The 17,467-nt window shown below is 42.9% G+C and overlaps 1 protein-coding gene across 6 annotated transcripts in view; it reads left to right on the top strand.

Moving 5' to 3' along the window:
* CNKSR3 (CNKSR family member 3) overlaps positions 1 to 16,558 on the top strand; it is an 84,695-nt gene extending 68,137 nt beyond the window's left edge. For 4 of the 6 annotated variants that reach the window (XM_078447492.2, XM_078447486.2, XM_078447490.2 and 1 more), the window contains 8 exons: positions 416 to 535; positions 2,764 to 2,823; positions 7,666 to 7,734; positions 7,983 to 8,216; positions 8,936 to 9,060; positions 11,642 to 11,850; positions 12,345 to 12,434; positions 15,213 to 16,558. In XM_078447492.2, coding sequence (XP_078303618.1) covers positions 416 to 535; positions 2,764 to 2,823; positions 7,666 to 7,734; positions 7,983 to 8,216; positions 8,936 to 9,060; positions 11,642 to 11,850; positions 12,345 to 12,434; positions 15,213 to 15,511 — 1,206 coding nt within the window. In that variant the 3' untranslated portion in view covers positions 15,512 to 16,558. The remainder of the gene's footprint in view (positions 1 to 415; positions 536 to 2,763; positions 2,824 to 7,665; positions 7,735 to 7,982; positions 8,217 to 8,935; positions 9,061 to 11,641; positions 11,851 to 12,344; positions 12,435 to 15,212) is intronic. The other 2 variants (XM_078447489.2, XM_078447488.2) reach the window with 2 other exon arrangements.
* The last annotated feature ends 909 nt before the right edge of the window (positions 16,559 to 17,467 follow it).

Below are 17,467 nucleotides of genomic sequence, written 5' to 3'. Positions count from 1 at the left end.
GAAACCTAAAACTGCTTTTAAAATAAAACCTACTCAAAAAAAAGCAGGTACAGGCAAAAAAAAAAAAAAAAAAATTAACCTTGTGAATATTTGATATGTATAGAATGTGAGCGATCAGGAAAAAACCATGCAGAGGCTAGGAATAGATGATTGTCCTTAACTGCCAAACGGGGGTTTCTGTACAGTCTGTGCTCCTAATTCATATAAGAGCTGCACTCTTTAAACAAAGCTGAAGTGGCACCGTTTCCACGGATCGCAGATACGAAGTCCCAATGCCATGCCTTCGTTAAGTAACATTATTAAAATGATCACCGACCAGAGCTGAAGATTGCAGGTGAAGTGCATTTCTTTAAACTGCACCTGAGATAAACTTGGTTAATGATTGAACCTTTCCTATGTGCCTCTCCAACTCTAGGTCAAGGTTTTAAATGGCATCTGTGACAAAACAATACGATCTGCTACAGATCCTGTTATGAGCCAGTGTGCGTGTCTGGAGGAAGTTCACCTGCCAAACGTTAAGCCTGGGGAAGGCCTGGTGAGATTCTAGAAACACTTGTTTTCTTCCCAAATAAGAACACATCGTCATTTATTAAAGTTTGGGGTTTTTTTTAGTGATTCTTTATTGCTCTCACTGTAATTCTGAATAGAATTAAACTTAGATTGTCTTCCATTATGTAGTTAGGAATTTGCCATCTCGAACTGTTGATAGGTTTTATGTCTTCAAAGTATACAAATAAATACAGTTTTTAAACTGTATTCTCGTATCTTGAAGGGATTGTTTTAACAGTTTTATTTTTAGGACTTAGTGCGAGGAGGTATAAAACATTTACACAAAGGAAAGATGGTCTCGGGGTACAAAACAACATCTGCTCTGAAAGTGTCTATTAGCACTTAGATGAACGTGAGAAGAGGTGGTTGAAAGAAATGATTTCTTAAAAAAAGTTCAGAACTGTTTCATAAATGATGTATGAGCCCTATTATAGTAACAGGCCCCCAGCATACAAATAGGTAGATACCTGGCTTCCTAGATCACAGATCTTGCAGTGCCTAGCATGCATCTCGTGTGATGAATTTCCCGAAAAATTTATTTTTATTTATTTTTTAATGTTTGTGTATTTTTGAGAGAGAGAGAGTGCTCACGTGAGCGTGAGCCGGGGAGGAGTTGGGGGGAGGACTGAGGATCCGAAGCTGATTCTGTGCTGACAGCAGAGAGCCCGATGTGGGGCTCAAACTCAGAAACCGCGAGATCATGACCTGAGGTGAAGTCGGATGGCCAGCCAACTGAGCCACCCAGGTGCCCCAGTTTGCTGAAATTTAAGTGGAAAAACCATGAGCCTCCTTGATGAGCTTGTAGAGGCTTTGAGTCTGAGAGAGCTGGGTTTAAATCCAAGTCCTCAAGGGTCCTAACGGCTTTACCGGTCAGTTTCCTCATCTGTCATAAGTGAATAGTAATAATTACTGCCTCACAGAGTTGTGGACGGTGTTCAATGAGATGATGGGTGTCAGGTGCCAGCTTCTGGGGCACAGTTCCTGTCAGTAGTTGGTGGCTGTGCAGGTACTGATGAGGATGAGGAAGAGGAGGAGGAGGAAGCATGAAGTAGTCTGTAGGTAGCTGTGGGGAGATATCAAGGCAGTCTCTCTCTTCAGGAAAACAACAATCAACCAGATATCGACAAGCTCACTTTCTTTTTTTTTTTTTTTTAATTAATTTTTTTTTTTAACGTTTATTTATTTTTGAGACGGAGAGAGACAGAGCATGAATGGGGAAGGGTCAGAGAGAGGGAGACACAGAATCCGAAACAGGCTCCAGGCTCTGAGCTGTCAGCACAGAGCCCAACGCAGGGCTCGAACTCACGGACCGCGAGATCATGACCTGAGCTGAAGTCGGCCGCTTAACCGACTGAGCCACCCAGGGGCCCCGACAAGCTCACTTTCTTAGCAAGTAGAACTATGCATGTTGAGTGTCAGCATTTGACGAGAGTCCCATTATAGTGTGGTGTAGTTGCTGAGCCGGGCAAGTCCAGGGTCAAGATGATTTCTGAGGAAGATCTACGTTATTGCAAATCTGATACCAGGGTGAGCAACTACTCTTGGCCCAGACTGCGAGATTTTGCTCTTTCCCCTCGTCTTACAAAAGTTTCCTAAAAATGTTTTGTACGTGATCTATCCAACGGCGGAAATCTTTCCTCCATGATATGGCATTCACCCCTGAGTTTGCCTGTCAGGCCTGTCAGGAGGAGTGTATCTGTCTTTATGCTTCCCTTCAAATGGAGGCGTGCCTGTTTCTGGTTTACTCCCTATGTGGTGTTTCTTAATAGTCTTTGTTCATATATCCTGGTCTGGGTTGTTGGTGGCTTCAGTGAGTCACCCCACAATGAGTGCCGATAGCAAATTTATCCGAATACATTGTGTCACCAGACAAAGAAGTGGTCAGGAGAGAACAGTCCCTGTTTGAAATGCCTCATTCATCCTGCACGTCTGAGAAGATGCCTTCTGAGTCCCCAGAGTTATGGCAAAATTCTGTGGGCCCAGTACACAAGTTCTCATACCAAAGAGATCTGGCTTCTGATTTCTTCCACTAGTGTTTCCATTTGTTAGCTCCCCTTCACTGCTTGTGGATCTTGTTTCACAATGTTTCAGAGTCTTAAAAATGAGTGTTGTTCTGAAGGGATTGCCTTTAATGTTTTATAAGATGAAGTCTCCCTGGCGGCCATGTTTCTAAATGTTGGAGTAATGAGTGAATATATTTGCGACTCCCTCTAGGGCATGTACATCAAATCAACCTATGATGGATTGCACGTGATTACTGGAACCACCGAGAATGTAAGTGCATATCCGTTAAATGTAAAAGCCATTGTGTGTTTAAACAGATTTGACACATAGTCCCTATACTTTTCATTTAAACGTGTGCCTCCTGTTTTATTATCTATAGTGAGAGTATGGGTGCTGTTTTGTTTATTTCTGTTGCTAGGCACACTGCTTATCACCAGCTGTTGTAAATTTATTATTTAAATTGTCTTTTATTGCTGTCGTTCACATACCTTGCCCGGTTTTTGCCCCCCAACCTTGTTAATTATTCCTGTTGCACCCTGGAAATGTTAACCCATAAATATAAAAACAGTGATATCTTTGTTGTTGAAAATCACTCTTACAGGAACTGGAATTGGTAGCTATATGTGTAAAATACAGTTTTTTGTTGTTGCTTAATGGAATTTATATGCGTCACCAAAGCAACTATTTCGAGATTGTTTGCACAATGTAGATTCTTTTTATAGAGTTGTGTTTTGTAGTATTTGATATGATATTGAAATTTAGTTCCCCTGCCCTGCACCCTAATCTTTTGAATAGAAAATGCAGGACTGTTTCTACTGTGAGAGTCTTTGTACACTGTTAACTTCCTTTTGGAAATGCTACTACATGAAAGGTTTTTCTTGAGCCCCTCAAACATTTTGAATTTGTAAAAAGTAGAGCTAATTGAATGCTTTCTTTTTTGCAACTTACAATATGGCTAGTTTTTGGTGACATTGACATGAAGCTAAAAATGTTTGAATAGCTTCCTGGATCTGTATGAAAGAAGTATGTGTCTGTGAAATTAATCTGCTATTTAATCAACTAAGACAAGAGGAAATAATTCCTAAAAATAGAAGAAATTTGGTAACTGCTTTTCTAATCCGGTGCAAATACATGTTGCATTTTGAACTTCAGCTGCTAGATCTTTAGATAAAATAAAATGGCATGGTCTTTGATGAGGGTTTGTGATGCAAGCTTGATTTTTGTAGCAGCAAAGAAATGGCATTGCTTAAAGCAGCCAGTGAAATTTAAATAAGTTGTGTGGTTCTGGCAGACGGTGAGTAAGAAGATGGTAGTATCTTGAAGCATTCTCTGTTGAGCGGCGGTGAAAACGCACTGACAAGCAGTAGGAATTTTTATAGCACATCACCCGATCGGCAGTAACAGCACAGGAAACTCTAGTTTTAGGTCAGGGACGGTGCAAAGGAGAAAACACATCACTCGTGACGCAGTTCATCCCTCATCCTTGTCAGAGACTTAGCGAATTTCAGCTGAACCATAAACAAGAACATACTCATGGACCGTTCATTTCATTGTTTAGGGGCTGGGTGGATTCAGAGGGATGGTGAAGGTCATTTGAGTTTTTAAAGAGTTGAAGTTTTGCATCTATCACTTGATAGTGACTGCATTATTTAACAGCCAGACCTGTGTGGTTCCAGACTTTACCGGTCTTCTTAAAGCAGTTTTCATCTTGGATCAGCGTATAGCTCACTATCATATTACTACCGGAAGGCACACATTTCTCCTCTTCAAACCACCCCCCTTCCTTTGGTTTTAAGGATGAGAGTTGAATGACAGACTGGCAACTTAACAAGCTGCTTTTGAATGACGTGGAAGGTCAAATGTAAGGATCCATTTCCTAGAATTCCTACCAGCCTCATAAGACTGGGTGAGAGATTCAGGGTTGACCTGGATGTAGTCGATCCCATACAGGATCAAACGGAAGTCATCCTGGAGACAGGTGGTTTCCATCTTGTTAAAGATGAAAAAAAGGAAAACTTGACTTATTCCATCTGGCAGTCCATTCGAAAATGTCACTCATTGTTTTCAGTCAGTCAGCTTGTGTTCACAGAGTACCTGGAATGTGCTAAATCTTGCAGATGAGGGTGGGAAGTTAGGTAAGAGCCCACTTCTCCAGGGCTTCTGAGTATCTCACCCTAAATGCTGGATATTTTACACATAAATGGCAGTAGAAAGTGAGAGCTCCCGGACGGCTTTCCAGCTAGCACTTAAGGTTGTTGTGACTTCAGAATCAGAATGTTTTAGAAGCCTAGTATGGTGGGTGGTAGTGGACAGAAATCACCCACTGCCTTCCTTTATTTCTCCATCTTGGACTCCAGGCTGCAGCAATGACAGCAGACCATCTTAGGCCTACGGTGCATTTTGGGGTGGGGGGGGGGGGGACGTTACCTGAGAAATCAGGATCATTCCAAGGTCAGCCTAACAGTATCTAGTGATTCTCTTTGACTTCTTTTTTGATATTGTTCAACACCTTGAGAGGAGTCTTAACAGGATCCCATCCATACTTCTATTCCCCACCTCTGAGATGAGGTGGGAATTAGATTAGCCTCTGAAGAATGGATGCATTCTTCTCCGGGTCATCACCCTTCTGCAGAAAACCAGAACAAGCATCATTTTTCAGTAGTCTGGCTCGTGGTGAAGATAGGCAAGAGCCACTGCCCCAGGAAGAATTTTGGTATCAAGCTCTCTCTTTACCAGTGTTCTGCCAAACACATCTCTTAGTCACCTGGTAAGACATTTGAGAAATGAATGCGTGAGGATCCCGAGGAAGGAAAGTCACTTCAGGTCATTTAGGCTTGTTTTTTAAGATTGCATATCTATAAACAGGAACTTCCTGACCTCTGGGTCATCTTTTATAAAGTGAAGATTACCTTAAATGAATCCCTGGCCAGGAAGATTATCTGGGCTGGACTGATTTTTTTTTTTTCTTTTTTTTTAATATTTATTTATTTATTTTGAAAGACAGCGCAAGCAGGGGAGGGGCAGAGAGAGAGAGGGAGAAGAGTCCCAAGCAGGCTCCACTCTGCCAGCACAGAGTCCGATGCGGGCTCGCTCCCATGAACCGGGAGATCATGACCTGAGCCGAAATCAAGAGTTGGATGCCTAACCAACTCAGCCACCTAGGTGCCCCATGGCTAGACTGATTCTGATCAGACTTAGCGAAGTTGGTCTGTAACTGAGGGTTAAGCATCTGACACGCAGGAGCAAAAAGGAGCCTACACTCACTCACTTCTTTCTTTAAGTGTCTCAAGAGAAAGAGACTTGAAATAGACCATCTCCCAGAGGTACCCCCTGTGCTGGTCTCTCAGGTGAGGCACCGCTGGTTGTTATGGTTGCAGGTTACATGTTTTGAAAAATAACTGTCACAGTTACATGTTGGATCTAGATAAATCAAAGAGATTGTTTCTATAGTTTAATGCTGCTTGCTCATTTCTTGCTGAGCCCATCAGAACAGTTGAGTGAGAAGATCCAGCAAGGATGTCTTGGGTTTAGTTGCTGCCCTCCTGACTTCATTCAAAAGTGCTATCTATCTATCTATCTATATAATATTTTTTAATGTTTATTTATTTTTGACAGAGAGAGAGAGAGACAGAGCGTGAGCAGGGGAGGGGCAGTGAGAGGGAGACGCAGAATCCAAAGCAGGCTCCAGGCTCTGAGCAGGCCCAGAGCCTGATGTGGGGCTCGAACTCACAAACTGTGAGATCATGACCTGAGCTAAAGTCGGACACTTAACCGACTGAGCCACCCAGGCGCCCCAAAAGTGCTATTTTTAAAAAAATAATTATAAATGTGTTTGAAGATTCAATCAGTTACATAAGTTACCAAATAAAATACTCTCGCCTAGATAAGGTATGACTATAATTTGAAATGAAGGGTTTATCCTTTGCTTTTGCTCACAGGAGTTATCTTAAACATGAAGAGTGCTAGTTTCATTGATTGAACAAGAATATTATGAGCAAAATATTTGACAAATAAATTACATCTAGGTATTTATATACACACATATTATTTGGGGGAATAAAAATCTGGACTTCTAATACTGAAAACACACTCATTTAGAAATCAACATGAGGGGCGCCTGGGTGGCTCAGTCGGTTAAGTGGCTGACTTCGGCTCAGGTCATGATCTCGCGGTCCGTGAGTTTGAGCCCCGCGTCAGGCTCTGTGCTGAGAGCTCAGAGCCTGGAGCCTGTTTCAGATTCTGTGTCTCCCTCTCTCTGACCCTCCCCCATTCACGCTCTGTCTCTCTCTGTCTCAAAAATAAATAAACATTAAAAAAAAAAAAAAAAGAAATCAACGTGAAAATGAAAAAAATTTAAAGTCATTTTCTCTGAAGAAATATATTTTCTATTGTTATCGTCTTTCTATTTTAATAGCATTGTGATAATGTGTAAAATAAGGTTGAGTAAACAAGGTTTAATTTTAATAATTGCTTAAAAGGAGATGGGATGACAGAGTTACAGTGATGATCTTTACGTGGTAAGCAGTTGGTCAGCTTTTGTGAAATTAATTTTGATAGGGATATATGTAAGATATTTTTTAAAGTTTATTTATTTCTTTTGAGAGAGAGAGAAAGAGGCAGAGTGAGAGGGAGAGAGAGAAGCCCAAGCAGGCTCCATGCTGCCAGCACAGAGCCCTACGCGGGGCTCGATTTCACGAACTGTGAGATCAGGACCTGAGCCGAAATCAAGAGTCAGACGCTTAACCGACTGAGCCACCCAGGCGCCTCTGTACGATATTTTTTAGGTGAACCAGCAGCTCTTATCAGTTTGTTGTGTCGACAGTGTGTCCCGCTCTTCCTGAGGGGCTGGATGAACCCAGCCGTTGCAGTTGACGGGTGATCTGTACCAGCTGCCCACGCATCAAGTAGGGAAGTCAGGTGTCCGCCTGTGGGCCAGACTCTACAGACCGTGTAGTTTCAGGGTCATCTCGTAAGTGCGCCGTGTGATAGTTCTTGAGAAAATCGTGTTCCCTTTGCTCTTTGTCTGCAGAAGAAAGAAGGAAGAAGAAGTAGAAGCAGAAAGAAATAGAGGGTTGAAAAACTAAGACAGGTCTCTGTGTTTGTTCTTAATAGTCTCCTGCAGACAGATCTCAGAAGATTCATGCTGGTGATGAAGTCATTCAGGTTAATCAGCAAACTGTGGTGAGTTTGTTCATCGAGACGAGGACTTTTAATATTCCCCTCTAGAACTTTCAACTAAATCCAAAGCCATTTTGCTTGAATTTTTTTTAATTTGCAATTTATATCCAATTTTCCGTAATTTGAAGTAGTGCTAAGGTGAACATCTTGGTGTCTATTTGCTCGCTCCTGATTTCCTTGAAATAAATTCATAACTTTGATTTTTCATTATTCCTGACTGAGTCCCTTTTCCTCATTTTCCTTCTTTGAAGGTGGGATGGCAGCTGAAAAATCTGGTGAGGAAGTTGAGGGAGAATCCTACTGGCGTCGTGTTACTGCTTAAGAAGCGCCCCACGGGCTCTTTCAACTTTACCCCTGCCCCCCTGAAAAACCTACGGTGGAAACCACCGCTGGTGCAGGTATCCGTTACTGGTTGTGAACTTCACCTGGTGTCAGCATGTGAACGGCGTCATCGTTGTTGGCCTACAGAAGTGACAAAATTGAAGGTCTCACCCAAGATTTTAAAAAATAGGTCCTTCGAGACCAATAACATGATTAAAATTAAGCCGCCAGGATTTAAAGTTTTTAAAATTAACTTATATGTATGTGTATATGTATATATAATACTAAGTAGCATAGAGTTGTGTCCTTCTGCGTGGCAAGCAGTGTGCTAAGCCTGTTATGCGTATTGTGTCACTTAAGTCACCCTATGTTGGTACTATTCTTGGCCCCATTGATTCCCATCTTTATAGATGAGGCACAGAGAAGTTGAGTGGTTTGCCCAGAGATACACAGCTAATAAGAGCCATAGCCAGAATAGTACCCAGACCGAGTCCCAAGCCCATGCTCCTAGTCAGTGATAGCATCGTTAGCGGTTTGTATGAACTAACACATTTAATCTGCGCGGCAGCCCTGTGCAGGACCTCCTGCCAGCATGGCTGGTTTTTGAGGAGGAAACTGAGGCATGGTATTTAAGTGATTTGCTCAGAGCTAGAATTCTGACCTGGCTCCCAAGCCTCTACTTTTTACTGTGCTTCCAGTCTTTCAAAACTCCCAGTTAATTCTGACTGTCTCAAAGAATGCAAATGGAGTGTCGCTAATGGCTGTGAACACACGAATGACCTCAGTCCCCGGTGTTGCTTTTGGGGAAGGAGAGTTAACCAAGGTTAACTTAAGTTAACCAACTTAAGTTCACTTCCACCCTTTGCACTGGCTTCCGTTTCAGACCTCACCTCCACCCACGACAACCCAGTCCCCTGAAAGCACAATGGATACCTCGCTGAAGAAGGAGAAGCCCGCCATCTTGGATCTTTATATCCCTCCTCCACCAGCCGTTCCCTACTCGCCCCGGTAGGTCACTGTTCCTGTTGGCGGTGTGCGCGTCTCCTGTGCCTGGAGATCTCAGTGGTGGTGTGCAGGCTGTGAGGGTCTCGAGGGGAGAAGTTGCTGAACTCCCGTGTGACAGCAGGGAGGCTTGAGATCGCAGTTTTCACAAGTGTGATCCTGGGCGTGGGCGTGGGAGGGCTGAGTGAAGGGGGTCAAAAGGTCCCAACTTCTAGTTATAAGATAAATAAGCTGTGGGGTGTAATGTACAGCATGGTGACTGTAGTTAACAGTATTCTATTTTGTATTTGAAAGTTGCTGAGAGAGGACATCTGTAAAGTTCTCATAGCAAGAAAAAAAGAATTTGTAACTATGTGAGGTGATGGATGTTAATGGAACTATTTATGGTGATCATTTCGTACTATGCACGCATATCAAGTCCTTATGTTGTACACCTACAACTAATACAATGTTACATGTCAACTATATCTTAATAAAACCGGGGGACATGTGTGATCCTTTAGGTGGAAGTGTAGGCATGGATCCGGGGTTCACGGGTCTTGACGCTGTGCGGTTAGGTGGGAGCGGGCTCTTTATGAAAGCGTGTGCTCCGGGAATACGTTGTTTTGGCTCCTCCTGGGATATGAGAAGGGGCTGTTTGGGGATCCCTGAAGCTGAAGTTTCATTAAGTATTGGGTAAATCATCTCTGGGGGGGAAGATAATAAATATTTTTGGGACATGAGTTACGGTTACAGCTTTGTTTTGCTGAGAGAGAGGTGTTCTTCATGGGACTTAAAAAATGTGAATGTAGGTATGATGCTCTGTATTTGTGCATGCATGTGTACTTGTGTGTGCCTATTATAAATTCTAAAAGTCGGTGCCCTCTTAATTGTTACATGGTCAAATTAGCTGCTATATAAGGGATCATTTAGGTGTGAAATATAAGTTTATTTATATCAGTTGACGTATTTACAGAGATTTTGGCTCATTTATTCAACGTATATTTACTGAGTGTAGGGCCAGAATCACCAACTTACACAAAACAGATGTGGCTCTTGCCCACAGAGAACTGCCAATGTCTTAGTCAACTGTTCAAGAATAAATTGAGAACTGTATAATTATGCTATAATATTTCATAAGACAAACTTCAGGCTGAACTTAACAGTGATATATTACTTTATATTGGAGCTTTTTGTTGGTTTGTTTTTGTTTTAAGCTAGTATTTGATTCTATTGTGTCTCTCCCGTGGGCGCAGAGAAGAATTAACATCATTTTCCTCTCCCTGGTTTTGGGTTGCCCGGAACTTAGTACAGCATACAGAACTTCTCTTAGGCGATCAGAGGCATTCTGGTTAGTAGACGGAACTCTTCCCTGCATTCACAGATCAGAGCCGTGTGGTCGCAGGATGTTAAGTGTATTTAAAGTGACAAGTACTTGCCTTTGCACACGGAGAACACAGTTTCACTCATGACCAGGGCATAGGTTGTTTCAGCAGAAACTAGGAGGTCCCCCCCCAAACCCCCAACTCTGAATGTTCCCATCTGGGTCTCAGCAAAGGGTCACAGAAGCAGTGGTAGGAAAAAGGTCATGTACATAGTAAAGGGGAAAGGGAACTGGAGCTTTTAATCTGCTTGGGGGAACACACACGCACACTCACACGAGCGCACAAGTACACACACACACGTACACACCATCAATGAAGGAGACTTTCTGAGGAATGAACCCTGCAAATGGTTATGGAGAGTGAGTGGTTGAGTCTTGAAAGCTTTGTGGATGGGGAAGTTAGATTCCAGGTTTGAAAGTATAGAAGGAGATGGGCTCATAGGAGGAAAAGGGGTACACACAGGTGGGAGGTTCATTGGAAATAGCAAGCAGGCAAAGCTGATCTTGAGATCGGTTTTGGACTCAGTTGCTGTTGTATTTTGTCTAGTAGTTTTTACAAGATCACCTAATAGAATTTTCTAAATGCAAAAAATTTAACTAGTAACTTGGATTCAACTAAAATTAATTTCAAGTTTTATAAAAGCTGACATTTAAAAAGAATTAAGTTGGACTGGTTAATCAATCCAACACTTGCTAGTTTCTGTGCTGAGTTCAGAAAATAGACACCCTCCACTGGGAATTATAAAGGCGCCTTTGTGTTTTTTGACATAATTTTCAAATCTAACAATTCCATTACACATCAAGTGTCTTCTTTGCTGGATCTTGGCAAAGATACTACTTTAGGAATCAGAAAAATGGCTCTATATACCCTAACTAGTGATTTCTGTAAGAAATAGGAGATTTCAGTTATAGGATAGAAGTACAGGGAAACCAGAGCTGTCTTTTCAAAGGTGTATTTCTGCTGCTTAAACATCTATGAAAAAAAAATTCATTTTCCTTTGTTTAGTAGGATCATGCTATTTACTCTTATTTAATAGGATATCTGTTAAAGGGGGTTTACTGAGGGGGTTACTGAGATTGAAAAAGTAATGGTTTTTTTTTTCTTCCAGTGGAAAGGAAGATTTAAATTGTCTTATGTGTATGTAGTGGAGGAAGTATCTCCTGTAATTCATCTGTATGAGAGGATCTTTGTAAGCAACTTAATTATTGCCCACTGTCTTCCAGGGATGAGAACGGGAGTTTTCTTTATGGAGGATTCAGTAAGTGTAAACAGCCCTTGCCTGGTCCTAAGGGCTCAGAGTCCCCAAATTCCTTCTTGGACCAGGAGAGCCGAAGACGGAGATTTACCATCGCTGATTCTGATCAGTTGCCCGGGTATTCGGTGGAAACCAATATTCTGCCCACAAAAATGAGAGAGAAAACACCGTCTCATGGTACATTTCTGGGTGTTTGTTTTGTTCTGCCATTTGTTTTCACTTCCCTCCCCGCCCCCTTCCTTATTTGGAACTGTTGGATGAATTTGGCAGACTTGAAGGGTAATCTGAGGAAAACATAAACCTCAATGAAATTCTAAGTATGAGACCTTTATTCATCTCTCTCAAGTGAAGCCTTGTTGAATCATTACTCTCTGCCTGGCATCAAAGCCCAGCGGAGTGAGATCATGTTACAGTTTTAACTTTCAGTGCCTGCGTTTTAACTTGGAGCTGCTTTGCTCTGTAGACACACAACACTTAAGTGCAGCCCGCCTCTGTCCTAATCCCTTGCTGTGGAAATATGATGCTTTAAAATACTTATTTTAAAATAATGTTCTTGCTTATGGGTATGTGAGTGTGATATGGGGGAGTCTTAAGTTATAAATAAAAGGAAAGATTCTCCGAAGTCCCCCAAAGTCTGACAACTTACCACGTTCCTTCCCCTTCCTCCAAAGGCAAGCCCCGGCCTTTGTCCATGCCTGCAGACGGGAGCTGGATGGGGATCGTGGACCCTTTTGCCAGACCTCGAGGTCATGGGAGGAAGGGTAAGTTTAAGCAAACCAAAAAACACCAGACAGGAGTCAAAAGAGCCAGGGCCTTTGTTGCAACCCTCTTCCTCGCTGTCCTGTAATAACCGCGTAGCGGACCTGGCCTGAGTCCCGTCTTCTCATCTCTGAGGTCGGGGTGCTGAATCTCTAAGGCCCTGCCTGTTTCTGGAATGGCAGAATTATATACTCCTAGTTAGTGACTATGAATCTCCTAATTAGCATTGTGTGCTTTAAAAGGCTGTGGAGGGGCACCTGGGTGGCTCAGTCGGTTAAGCGTCTGACTTGGGCTCAGGTCATGAGCTCACAGTTCGTGAGTTTGAGCTCCGCATCGGGCTCTGTGCCGACAGCTCAGAGCCTGGAGCCTGTTTTGGATTCTGTGTCTCCCTCTCTCTCTGCCCCTCCCTGACTCATGCTCTATTTCTCTCTCTCTCAAAAATAAATAAAACAGTTAAAAAAGCTGTTTTAAAGGGCCGTGGACATTGATCATCTGTAAGTTTCTTAATAAGTAGAAATCTACATTATTCACTAAGCAATCTCATTCTGAATTTTATGACTATTATTTTTGGAATCTCTTTGATTTTTAATGAATAGACATGGATTTTTTTTCCCTCTCTAAATCCTTCTTGTGTTAAAGAGTAATTACCATTGGAAAATAAATTGTGTGAATTCCTCTTGTAATCAACGTTACTGGTTATTACACTAGTCTTGAGGGAAACGTTTTTGAATAAATTCTTATTTTTTTTGCCAAATGATTTGATTATCAGCACTGGCAAGACATTCTAGCATTGTTCGTGTGTTGCTGAAACAAAGAATAGGTGACAAGTTCAAGTGGAGTAGACCTTAGATAGTCAAAGGAAGAAGAAAAAAGTTCTGGAGGCTCAACTTCCAAAGTGGTCAACCCCTCACTGGGTTGGAGGGGGAGGGAGGGTCAGCCCCTCCCTGAGGCCTGGTAGAGTTTGTCACTTAGGTGTCTGAATCACTTGGAAAAGGGAGATGTCTGTGTCAGGTCCTAGATACCCTTAATTGGCATGTGAAAATCTGTGGAGCAGTCAGCAGGTGGCAGGCCTGTCCTTTGTTTAGATTTAGAAACTTCAACATATTCGTTGCCATTCTCTTAGGTTTTTAATCCCCAGTTTAGCCCTTTGTTTCCTGTTAGTATTGAGAGATAGAGGTGATGGGAGAGTTAAGCCCGGAAATGGAGACGCATTTGACCTCCCATCTCACCTTCTGTATTTTTGTTGTATGATCATTTTAGAATGAAAAGGTGTCTATCTGCACAAGGGGCACTTAAAAGAAAAAGCCACTTTATTGAGAGAGAAGTCACATACCATACATCTGCTCGCTCTGTTGAGTGTACAATTCAGAGGTTTTTCATACATTCACAGAGCTGTGTGTCCATCAGCACTAATTCCAGAATATTTTATCACCTGCAAGTTGTCGTTCCCCATTCCCTCCTTCCTTAGCTCCTGGCAGCTGCTAATCTACTTTCTGTCTCTACGGATTTTCCTACTCTCAACATTTCAGATAAATAGACTCCTATGATACGTGGTTCTTTGAATATGGGCACTTTTTTTTTTTTCAAGTTAGTTAATTTATTTTGAGAGAGAGAAAAAGCACGAGTCCGGGAAGGGCAGAGAGAAAGGGAGAGAGAGAGAGAGTCCCAAGCAGGCTGAGCACTGTCAGCACAGAGCCCAATGCGGGGCTTGAACCCACAAATTGCAAGATCATGACTTGAGCCAGAGGCTCAGAGCCACCCAGGCTCCCCGACAGCAGGCACTTCCTGAAAGTAACTTCCGCTTCAAATACAAAAGCAAAACAAGTACATTGAAAAACATCTAGAAGGTACGAGAACATAAAACTCAACTGTAATCTGCTTCCCCAACCTAGAAATAATCACTCCGTTTTCTAATGTTATACACTTAGAAAAAAGGTGCAAAGTGGAAGAAACAGATGTTTGACAATACTGTGAAATGTGACTGTTATTTAAAACATGGGTATTTTCTATAATGCCTGCATTTGGCAGTCCATCTTGTGGCCGTAGCACGTATTTATTCGGTCTGCTGTTGTTGGACATGTAGCTTATTTTTGTGCCCCCCCCCCCCCATCCCACAATTGTGAATGATAATTCAATAAGCATCTTGTACACAGATCTTTGTACATTTTTAGGAGCAGAATTTCGGGGTCAAAAGAATGCTACATGTTGCCAAGGTGCCCTGCATTTTAGGTGTCTATTCAGTTTCTTAACTACCCCCTACCCCCATCCCAGGGGCTGCCTGTTGGCATTTAGGCCGGGACCATTCTTCCTGGTTCGGAAATGTCTTAAGGATTGCAGAGCATGAGAATCTTTGAATGCTATCTACTAAAGGTGAAGAGTGCTGGCCTCTTCCTGGAGGGTGACAGTCAAAGGCACCCCTACCTTTCTAAGTTCTCTACGCTTCAGAGTAAGAACCACCGTTCTGGACATGCTGCAGGCCTTGAACAAGGACAGATGGAGAAGGGGTGATAGAATGATACAGCCCTTTCACTCTGGTTATGAAAGTTCTTAACACTGGTAAGGAAGTGAGGGCCCTCTGCTCTGCCTTTGTGTTGCCTCTCAGGAGTGAAAGAAGCCTATGATGGACTTCTTCCATTTCTGCTCTCTGAGCATCCAGTGGGGGTGGGCCTGGCTGTCTGTGAGGCGCCATAGCCCATCCCTGGGAGGAGGGCATCAGAGGTCTGAGCAGGCCTCGAGTGGATGGTTATTTTAATGGACTTGTGGGCCTTGTCTGAAAACAGGTGAGGACGCCCTCTGCCGGTATTTCAGCAATGAGCGGATCCCTCCCATCATCGAAGAAAGCTCCTCGCCCGCATATCGTTTCTCAAGGCCCACAGCAGAGAGGCAGCTGGTCCGAGGTGCGGACTATGTCCGAGGGAGCAGGTGCTACATCAGTTCAGATCTCCACAGCAGTGCCACGATTCCATTCCAGGAGGAAGGGACCAGAAAGAAGCCGGTGGCCGCGGCGGCCAAGTCCTCCTCTACAGAACCGTCCCTGCTGGTCAGCTGGTTTACCCGCCTGAAACTGTTGACTCACTGAGCCCTGCCCTCCCTGGACTCTTCCCTGTCTCCTGTTCCCAAGTGCCTTGCTTCCTCAGTTGACAACCTCTTCTGGTTTTCATCCACAGTATTACATAGTGACCTTATGCAATTTCGTTGTTGTTTTTTTCTTTTGGAAGTTGTATACTGCCCTTCTTGGAATCTCGAAGTCATTGGATGGGAACAAATCCAGAGGATCTTAGGTGTTGGCTTGTGGAGGCAGAAGGAGAGAAATGAGTAGAGTCGGCTTTTCTTGCTTCCTTAGAGTTGGAACACAGAGACGCTATATAAACTGGGGCCTTGGCCAGGGATGGTATGGCCATTATGAGGCCATTGTCAGCTTGGGAGGCGGGGCCAAAATTGGTGGCCGTTGTCACACAGATGTGTTGGTTTGTGGTCCAGCTTCTTCACCTGAAAGAAAGCCAAGGGAGAAAACCTTTTTGTGTTGATTTTTCAAGCTATGTACTGTATTCGTAAGTGTAGCAGCTTTGACTTTGAAATAACATGTAGCATGTATTTCATGCTGTTTCAAAGCAGTGGGTTAAGTGTAGGCCTGTTACACTTGGTCATACCCTTGTCATAACCATCTCCGTAGATAAGTCAATTAATGCAGAAACACGTGAACACATTTAGATAGGGCTTATTACACACAAGGAAGTTCATGGTTATTTGTGAGGGGGGTGTTATACGTTATTGTCTTTAAGGGAAAGAAGCTATAAGATTTGCTGACAGCCAAAGTATCATGCAGAAAAATGAAGCAACAATATTTAGGTTTATGAGAGATACATCAGTTTGCATTTTGACTGTTTAATGCCTGTCTTCCAGAAAAAAAAAGGCAGTTCTTCAAAATTGTACATATTTGCTAAATAGAAATCTCTTGGAAAGTCTCACGGTCACTCATTTTCAACTAGCATCAGGTATTTTGGAAAAGTGTGTCTGGATATTAACTCTTGTTTAAACTGAATGTATGATATTTTGTTAGAACAGAAAAGTACTATCTTGTTAATTTAAGTGTTTTAAATATAGTTGTATATTTTTCTTACTCTTAGTCACATGTAATTTGAAATATCTTTGTTTTGCGTCTTACATGAAGTTAATGAAAAAGAGTGTTCAAGGTGTTTTCAGATTTATAAGTGACCACTGTGGCCGATGCCAGTGTGGACGCTGTCGTTAAAAAACAAAATAAACCTTCCCAAGCATTTTGGGATTTTTATGAATTAGAACTGGGGGGGCGTTGAGGACACGCGGTACAGTAACATTACATTTGGGAACTTCTCCGAGGTATGTTCCTGGGCAGAGCTGGTATCCCTTCCTCAAAAACACGCCCCTCCCCACACACACCCCTCGAATTGTTTACTTTGCTGAACTGCCTGAAATTCAACAAATTAGAGATTTCCCGGAGTTACTAAACATCTTCCTTTTAGAATGCCTCTGGTGGGGCTAAGGGGATTGCATTCAGTCCGGCTCTTTTCCTGTCGGCCTCTGAGGGAGTTTCAGCAGAAGGAGGCTGAAATGTGTGATTCTGAGGCTTGGAATGTGTGATTCATTGGGTGCTTTAAATACAATGTAAGGGCCGAGCTCGGGGGTGCAGGAGGTCTGGTAACAGGGCTCTGGAGACTAGCAGAGCAGCTATGGAAAAGGAGAAGCGCCAGCCCTGGCCCATTTTACCGTTAGCTTGGGCTGGCTTTATGCCCAGAGCAGGGGATGGCAACACTTCCTCTCCCTCCCTGGAGTTAGGAGGGTTCTTAGTGCTGAAGTGCAGCTGGGGAATGAGTTAAGTAAATTTTGGAGGTCTTAGCTGGAGGTTGACCCCCTTTGGAGAAAATGCCACTTGTGATCAAATGACCATGCTCAAAATGCGTTTTTCAGAAGTCAGTCTTAACTATAGGCGGTGCCCAACTTCAATGACTGCACAGGTTTTTTGTTGTTGTTGTTGTTGTTGTTGTTCCCTCAAGCC

This window comes from Panthera onca, chromosome B2, assembly GCF_046562875.1.
Source record: "Panthera onca isolate mPanOnc1 chromosome B2, mPanOnc1 haplotype 2, whole genome shotgun sequence".
In the NCBI taxonomy this organism is placed as follows: domain Eukaryota; kingdom Metazoa; phylum Chordata; class Mammalia; order Carnivora; family Felidae; genus Panthera; species Panthera onca.
This window is presented reverse-complemented; position numbering and strand designations above follow the sequence as displayed.